The 8,883-nt window shown below is 54.4% G+C and overlaps 1 protein-coding gene across 1 annotated transcript in view; it reads left to right on the forward strand.

Annotated features, from left to right (window-relative positions):
- The window catches only part of CCND1 (cyclin D1), a 13,470-nt gene extending 6,256 nt beyond the window's left edge, over positions 1-7,214 (forward strand). The window contains exons 4-6 of the mRNA XM_008591634.1: positions 730-799; positions 902-980; positions 3,986-7,214. Coding sequence (XP_008589856.1) covers positions 730-799; positions 902-980; positions 3,986-4,153 — 317 coding nt within the window. The 3' untranslated portion in view covers positions 4,154-7,214. The remainder of the gene's footprint in view (positions 1-729; positions 800-901; positions 981-3,985) is intronic.
- Positions 7,215-8,883: the final 1,669 nt, after the last annotated feature.

Consider the following 8,883-nt stretch of genomic DNA (forward strand, 5'->3'; position numbering starts at 1 on the left):
CCAGCAAAGCCTTTTTGTCATTGGACAGAAGAACGACAGGGTCGTGGGCAGAGGGCCTGGCATGGAGTTGGGTTTTACTGGTCCATCTTCTGAAGGTCACTGTGAAATTCCACTGGAGGAGGAAGATGGGCTGGGGGAAGGGTTCTTCCCCCTGAGCTGGAGCCCCACCCTCACCATCAGGGCGCCGCCCCTCGGCGGACTTGGGGGCTGGTCACTCAGCATTCTCTAGCCAGGCCTGAGCCCCTGTCTTTGGGAAGCCCCTTCACAATGGTGTCCAATCCCTGTTGCCAGGTGGTGGCAGACACTCAGGGTCAGGGTCAGGGCTGTAGAAGCCACACCTCTCTACTTCCTTGTGTGTTTGCATCGTCCTATTTCACGTTTGTTTTTGTGAATAAGTGATACATTTGCAGGGCTCACAATGCTAAGAGGATCAGAGGGCAGCCGTGTGCCCTGTCACCCCGCCCTGGCCCTGCCTGTCTCTTCCGTGGCTGTTTTTTGGTTTGCCTAGGTTTTGAGTGAACGGCAGAGCTGGAGGAAATCCCCAGGCTGGGTTCTGCTCCCCCAGCACCTGGTGGTGGCTGGAGGCAGGGAGGTCCTGGACATGGAGCCATGCATGACCTGGTCACTCCCTCCAGGCCATGCCATTTGCTCAGAGCCGGTGTCTGAATCACAAGGGTCCTGCAGAACATCTCCATTCACAGACCCTTTGCCTTTCTCCTGCTGCTGCAGACGTGAAGTTCATTTCCAACCCGCCCTCCATGGTGGCGGCCGGGAGCGTGGTGGCTGCAGTGCAAGGCCTTAACCTGGGGAGCCCTAACAACTTGAACCTGGGGAGCCCCAACAACTTCCTGTCCTACTACCGCCTGACACGCTTCTTCTCCAGGGTGATTAAGTGTGACCCTAACCTGGGGAGCCCTAACAACTTCCTGTCCTACTACCGCCTGACACGCTTCTTCTCCAGGGTGATTAAGTGTGACCCGGTAAGTGATGGGACTACAGGCCTACGCTGGCTCCTGGGGCCAGCCGCACATGAGCACATGTCTAGTGCCAGGGGAAGGCTGCAGCTGAGGCCAAGGCCCCCTCGGGTGACAGGATGGGGACCTCGAGATCTGCCTCTGGCAGCGTAGGACATCCAGGACAATGAGGGAACTGAGCAGGACCAGTGCCCCTTGGGCCACAGGCCACAGCTCGGGACTTTCTCATGGCCCTGGGCTGACAGGGTGTGGCTTCGGCACTCCCAGAACCTGCTGACCGACCAGGAGGGTCCTCACGGGCTCCCAGGAGCAGGCAGGAGCCATAGACCCTTCCCGCTTGAACCTTCCAAGAGGGCGCAGGCGGGCCCCAGGCAATGATCCGTGCGGTGATGGGCGTGAAGGTGGCCCCGCGGCCTTTGTTTGGGCCACAATGTGCGCGGCCAATAAATAGAAGCTTTAAAAGGGTTCCTGTGAGGTCTCCGAGCCGGACTACGAGGCGAATAGAGACAACCTTGTTTTTTACGGCCTCTTTGAGAGGCTGCTGCTGTTATACCCGAGTTGACTGTGTCTTTCTTCTTAAAAATGCCATTGTTTTATTCCCAATTCTTTTCTTTTCTTAAAGAAAGAATTAAAATAACAATTACAAGGGTTTGTGGCATTTACCAAATTAGACCAGAGAGGTTGGCGGGTCAGCCGGTGGCCCCTGCTGTGTGGGAGGGAGTGACTGCCTTGACCCCGCTCGCTCGGGTCCCGTGGGCCTGCTGAGGTCCATTTCAGGTTTGGCCTGGACTGCCTCTTGGTGGTCCACCCCAGAGCGTCCAGAAAGCTCCGTGGGTTGCAGTGGATACTGTCTCAGGACACGCCTTCCTGTCCCCTGCTCAGTGCTGCCTCTGCCTCAGGGGCACAGGGACCAGCTGGCTGCCCAGCCTGTGCATCTCACTCAGAAAGGAAGACCTATTTGTGTCCACAGACCCTGGAGGCAGGGGGATGCCCTTTTTTCTGTGCTGCAACCTCCCTCCCACCCTGCCGGTGTCCACCTGGGGGATGCATTATCCTCATCTGGTTGCGGGGAGGGGGCAGTAGTGTCATGCGGCGCTGAGGACATGGCACGGAGAGTAGAGCCCTCGGATCAAAATGAAATTCTGCATCTGCACTTTTAATTTCAAACTCCTCGCTCTAGATGAAAACCACTTTCTCCCCGCCAGGAATACGTGACCTGCGGCTTTGTCGACATCCTTCTTGTGGCAGCACCAAGTGAAGTGCTGTGGTCAGGGAGCTGTAGAAAATCGCTGCGTTGCCCCTTATTTGAACAGTGATTGTTTTAATTAGATCTAAAGTATAATGCCTCACAGCTGACAAACAGGAGAGGAGTTAATTGAGGCTGGAATTACTTTGTCATCTGGTCATCCGGTGACAAATGTTGCTGGGCCCAGGCTCCGCACCACGTGGGCAGCAGGGGCTCCTGGGCTGTCCTCAGTGGGGAGCTGTGTCTCCCCGTGGTGCAGCAGGACCTCAGCTGCCAAGTCAGCTCTAATCTGTTGTCTGGGGCCTCAAGGGTCAAGCCTGGCCAGTGGACACACAGGGCACTGGGGTCCCCAGCCCTAAAATTGCCTTTGCCTGAGTTCATTGCCAGACCACAGACCATTTCCACAGATGGGGTGTCCTTCAGGCAGTGAGTCCACATAGGAATCTGGTGTGGCAGAGCACACCTTCTGGAATTTTCTTTGTCGGACGTAATGTATGCTGTGCCGCACATCACAGAAAAGTGCTGTCAATCCTGCTGGAAGCTTCTGCCCATGAGTGAAGGGCACAATCCACCAGGGTGGCATTGCAGGCAGGTGTGGGGGTAGAGGAACAGGTGCAAAGGGCACAAAGCCAAGTCCCGCTCTGCTCTGGGACCTCCGGGTGTGGGTCTGAACTGATCATGGGTCGGGGCTGCTGGGTAGAGCTGGAGAATGGGCTGGGGCCCAGCAGCGGTGCAGGCTGGGGAGGCCACCGAGGGCACGCCCCTTCCTGTACCCCCTGCCCTCCAGCCCCATCTGGTTGGAAGTCCAGCAGCACCTTTGTCACCTAGGACGGGGCTGTGGCTGCACCCTGTTCCTTGTGGGGAAGTCTGTTCTCAGGCTGGCTGGAGGCTTTGCTGGTTCTGGAAGCCCTGGTGTGGCATCCCGCAGTCAGGACACACATGACCCAACACCTGGAGCCTGCTGCTTTGTTCAGGAGCCAACAGCAGCAAGAAGCAGCTCCGGGCTGCCGGGACATGGGCCTGAGCAGAGACTGGGAGAGGCCCCTGGGCACGGGGGCCCCCGGAACCCGTGGCTCCTCTTTCCCATTGACAGTGTGGTATGGTCAGTGCTGCAAGGCAGTCGGAGTGCAGCGAGGGTGAAGGTGATGTGGGGCTTCCAGGGACTTCAGCGCCCCTGTGGCTGCAGCGGGCAGCCACACATGGTGCAAGGCTGAGGACACAGGCCCTCGTGGGAGAGGACAGAGGGACAAAGGTCCAGGTGCCCCCAGCCTCAGTCATGCACAGCCTAACGCTTTTGATGGCAGTTTATCATGGAAAGCTAGTTTCACCTCAAGGGCTGCCACATACCAGAGGTTAAGTCCCGACAGCAGGGCTCCCAGGGCCTCCCCAGCGTGTCGGCAGTGAGAGGTGGCCGCGGGGCAGGCGGGGCAGGCCAGTGTCTGGGATCTGCATCCATGGAGGATGGCCAAGTGGAGGCGTTTGGTCCTGAATGGGGTCACCAGTGCCTGGCTGCCACGTGTGGGCTCCTCAGGCCAGGAGGCGGCTGGTGGCCAGAGGGGGCCAACCGTGCTTCTCCTTCCTGGGGGTTCTGGTCACATCTCCCACACCTCCTGTCCGGCTTGGGGAAGGCAGCACAGGCCATGAGAGAGTTTGGGGTTAACCTTGCTCTTACAGAAGAACCTTGTGGGCCCCCGCGTTTGGTGGAGGGGGCCCTCACGGCAGGCGGCCCCCTCAGGACCCTCCCTTCCCACCCCGTCTCCCCCAGGACTGCCTCCGGGCCTGCCAGGAGCAGATCGAAGGTCTGCTGGAGTCCAGCCTCCGCCAGGCCCAGCAGAACCTGGACCCCAAGGCGACCGCGGAGGAGGAGGTGGAGGAGGAGGAGGAGGTGGACCAGGCCTGCACCCCCACCGACGTGCGGGACGTGGACATCTGAGGTGCCAGCGGCGGGCGTCACCGCCACCAGAGCGTGGAGCAGCGACCGGCAGCCCCGCAGCGAGGCAGGGGCCGACCCTGATGCTCCCCGACAGTCCCTCTTCTCCGGGACATTTCGCTACCAGAAGGGAAAGTTTCATTCTCCTTGTTGTTGTTTTTTATCTTTGCTCCTTCCCCTTACGTCTCAACTTAAGCAAAAGAAAAATATGTCCTGAAAACGGTCTTAAAAAAAGAGAGAGAGAGAGAATAGTATTTGCATAACCCTGCGTCGGGGGGAGGGGGGTTGTGCTACAAAAATAGAGGATTTTGTACCCCAGTACTCAGCTAGTGTTTATGTTAATGTGCTTGTGTCTCCGTGTTGTAAGAATAGTCATTAACACAAAGCAAGGGTCTCCAGGGGAAGGACTAGATTTGATGCATTATGTGTTTAAGAAAAAAAGCATAAAAACATTTAAAAAAAAAAAGTAGAAAAGCTCAACAAACCATTTTTAAAGTAGAAGAGGGTTTTAGGTAGGAAAACATACTCTTGTGCTTTTCCTAAAAAGCGCAGCATTAGCGGTTCTAGGCATCTCTGTACCTGGCTTGCTTGTGCATGTAGTCACTTTATGTGTGTGTTGCATCCCGTAGGTAGACGTGTGGCCTCTGCACGGGCCGCTGGCTGGTGGGGTGGTGAGCCCGGCGTCCTGTGGACCCACCTGCGTGACAGTGCCAGGAAAGGCCGACTCTCCCACTCCTATGATACGCTACGTTAAAGAAAACGAAATAGTGACATAATATATTCTATTTTTATAATCTTCCTATTTTTGTAGTTACCTGTTTATGAGATGCTGGTTTTTTCACCCAACAGCCCTGCAGCCTGCTCACATCCAGGTTAAATCCACAGGTCCTTTGTTTTTGTTTTTGTTTTTTTTTGTCTTCTCAATATTCTAAAACCATTCCATTTCAAAGCACTTTCAGTCCAGTAGTGATAGGAAATTTCGCTGTTTATGTTGTGTGCGGAGGGGCGATTTTCTAATGGAATGGTTTGGGAATGTTCACGTCCTTGTGTGCAGGTAGGATTGCACGGCCAGTGCACGTCGCTGCGGTGTTAGTGACGGGGATGTTTCTGAAGGCGATGCTCAGTCAGGAAGAAAGAGATGTGTATTCTCACACTGCCAGGATGGTTACGTTCCTTTTCTTTCCTGTAGAGAAGTTGAAGTTGAGGAATCCTTTGGTGCCGGCTGGTGTTTGAAAGTAGGGACCTCCAAGGTTTCCCTAGAGAACAGGTAGTAGTTAAGGGTTACCTTTAGATGTTTCACAATGGAAGGTTTTAAACACTAAAATATATAATTTATAGTTAAGGCTAAAAAGAATATTTATTGCAGAGGATGTTCATAAGGCCAGTATGATTTATAAAGTAATGCAATCTCCCCTTGATTTACACACACGCACCTCTCTGCCTTTGATGTCGCAGGTTTAATACAGTTTGGCCAAGATAGGTCCTTAGGAAAACCACACGAAGACTTTGATTCGGCCCGTTTGGTGTTTCCCAAAGTGATCCAATCCGAGAGGCATCACAGCTACAAGGAAAATTAGGGTACTGGGAACAAGTTCAGTCCCAACACAGGCTTATCTTCTGCCCCCTCCTTTAAAAACATGGAGTGGCAGACAGACAATTTGCACATCTCGGCTTTGTACCTTTCTGTAATTTCCACTTAGGAAGTGTTGAAGGGAGGTGGTGAGAGCGTTGAGGCTGAGGCTGGAGAGGCTGTGAGGGAAGAGGTGTGGAAGCGGGGACTCCCGGGGACGGGCGGTGACCACGCGAGGGACAGGCTGTGGCTCCATTTTCCTATTGCGCTGCTACCGGTGACTTCCTGGCACGGTTTGGAAAAGATTCGCATCGCTTCTCTGTATCTCTTTCATATTGTTTTGCTGCTATTGGAGGATCAGTTTTTGGTTTTACAATGTCATACTGCCATGTTCTAGTTCTAATTTTCTGGTAGAAAAAATGTATTACAGATGCCTTTGTAGTTTTTTTTTTTTTTTTTTATGTGATCAGTTTTGACTTAATGTGATTACTGCTCTATTCCAAAAAGGTTCCTGTTTCACAATACCTCATGCTTCACTTAGCCATGTGTGACCCGGCAGTCATGTTGTCTGCTCGGGCAACGGACACGCAGACGAGATCCCACTACGGGCCCGGCGGGGATCGGCACCAAGGTCAAGTTCACGAGAACCACACGGGCGTCTGGAGACCGGGCTGTGTCCGTTTTCTTTTCCCTGCGCCTGTTATGCTGGACTCTTCATCTGATCTGGGATTGTATCATCACAGTAGTTTTTACAGCTGTATCATTCTTTGTGTGTAGCTATGAAAGTTGCTTTATTATTATTATTATTATTATAACAAGTACGTCTTACGTGCCACCATGGTGCTGTGCCCGTAGGACTCTGTCATTCGGGATGATTGGAGTAGCTTCTGGAATTTGTTCAAGTTTTGGGTGTGTTTAATCTGTTATTATGTACTAGTGTTGTGTTTGTTGTTTTGTTAATTACAGCATAATGCTAATTTAAAGAGACTCCAAATCTCAATGAAGCCAGCTCACAGTGCTATGTGCCCGAGTCGCCTAGCAAGCTGCCGAACCAAAAGGATTTGTACCATTTGTGGGCCCGCCTGGCTGGGCCCCTGTCCCCGGAGGCCATCGGCAGGCACAGGCCTGTCCCCACCCCTCCCACCCCCTCCGGAACGCTGCTTACGCTTACCTCAATCATTCTGGCTGCACCATCTCTGTCTAGACCAAGTGGGATCCTTGAGGGATAGTTGGTTTGTAGTGATGGGGTGAGGGCAGATGTCAGGAATATTGTGTGTGCTGAAAGGCCAAAGGCTGGTGGCAGGTCCATGGAGCACAGCGGAATCTGTCCTGTGACATGCAAGCCTGTAAGGGTCTCTGGTCGGCGGGCAGTTTAGATCTGTGTGTTTCTGGTTGCACACGGCGCTTCCCAGCACAGACATGTAACCAGCACGTTTCCAGCAGAAAACAAAAGGCAAACATGAAAAGTCTAGAAATAAAATTGGTAAAACCCCAGTGTGGTGCTTGCCTATTTCCTGAGCTGGCAGGAAACCAGGGGTGTGGGTCCTGGTGCATAGGAACCAGGGCAGGGGGCGGTAGGCAAGGCTTCACCATCTCAGCATGACTGGTGTAGGGCCAGGTCATTCTGTCCTCTACACCACAGGAAGTTTAGTGGCATTCCTGACCTGTACCCTCTAGATGACAGTAGAACCACTGGTGTGACAACCAAGACTGTCTCCTAGCGTTGCCAAATATCCCAGTGGGGGGTGAGATTCACCCAGGACCATGTTATGTTCTAGCTGGGAGCAAGTCCAGACCACGGGATAAGAAGTGGGAAGGGACCACGTGCACCTGGGGCTCCTAAGAAGAATGCAGTTGGCTAGCTGGGCGAGCCCCTGCCACCCTATGTGAGCAGCTTCTGGCCTCAGCATCGATCAGGATGGCCCCCGCCGCCTTTCACCAGTGTGCCCTCCCGGGTTATTTGCAGACAGGAAAGTAAACAGAGCCAGAACTTGTTAACCCCCTCCTGGTGCAGACTGCTGATTGCTGTGGCTGAATCATGGTCTTTAGGTGCCACCAAGGTCAGGGAGAGCAAAATGTGGTGTCAGGGCCACAGTCTGGGGCACTGGCGACCTGGGAGGCCTCGTTATACACCAGTGATGTTCACCTCTGCATTTCAGATGCATGTGACGTCTTTCCAAACCCTGAGGTGGGTGGCAGGAGCACCCTGGGACGGTATCATCAGAACCTGGTCTCAGCTCCGCGGGGCCTCAGGGGCCCTATGTGCAGCACAGGCTGATCTGTCCTCACCCTGAACAGCTCTCTACCACACCAAGCAGAAGCCCAGGTCCCGTGCTAACCATGGCCACATGTGAATTCACTGTGGCCTTTATGCATGGCGGACCTCTGGGAGGTCATGGTAGAGGTCACCATGGTCGGTGTGTTGGTTCTCCCCAGGTACCGCACTCCTGGAAGGAAGGTGTGGCATGCAGGAGGACGCCAGGCCTCTGCAGGTCACCACCAGCCTCTCTATCCTGAGAGTGGGGGCTCCAGGATCCTTCCTCACGGCAGCCCCATGCTGGGTGGGTGGAGGAGCTTTACGGTGCTCCAAAAGGCCCCTAACAAGAGGTGGCATACAGCTAGAGCTCAAGGAACAGCTGCAGCCAGAGGCGGCGCCCTGTGGCCACTCTGAGGTGGCTTACCAGAGTCCAGGTCAGCACCATGATGACTACCCAGCTCCCTGCAAGAGCCAGGTCCTCTGCCAGAGCTGGGGACAAAGCGAATCAGCATCCCGGCCCTCAGCCCACAGCCTCATTAATGCCCCGCTCTGCAGATGACACGAGTACAATGGGAGGCCTGTGCAGGTGACTGTGACTGGGAGGGTGGGCCTGGTGCTTCTCCTCGTCTTAGGGGAGCAGGAGGAGCAGCTGTGGATTGTATCAGGTCCAAGTTAGGGTGGGAGGAGGATGCAGGGACAACTGCTTTGCCACACAAGGAAAATGAACGCGCAAGGGAGGGTGTGGATGGGAGAACTGGGTATAGAGAGGACAGGCCAGGGAAGAGTATCCATGTGGACCTGAGAGGAGAGGAGGCAGGGCAGGGGAAACATATGGACAGAAGAGGGGACAGGGCAGGGTATACATATGGACAGAAGAGGGGGCAGGGCAGGGTATACATATGGACA

This window comes from Galeopterus variegatus, unplaced genomic scaffold, assembly GCF_000696425.1.
Source record: "Galeopterus variegatus unplaced genomic scaffold, G_variegatus-3.0.2 Scaffold7098, whole genome shotgun sequence".
Taxonomy (NCBI): domain Eukaryota; kingdom Metazoa; phylum Chordata; class Mammalia; order Dermoptera; family Cynocephalidae; genus Galeopterus; species Galeopterus variegatus.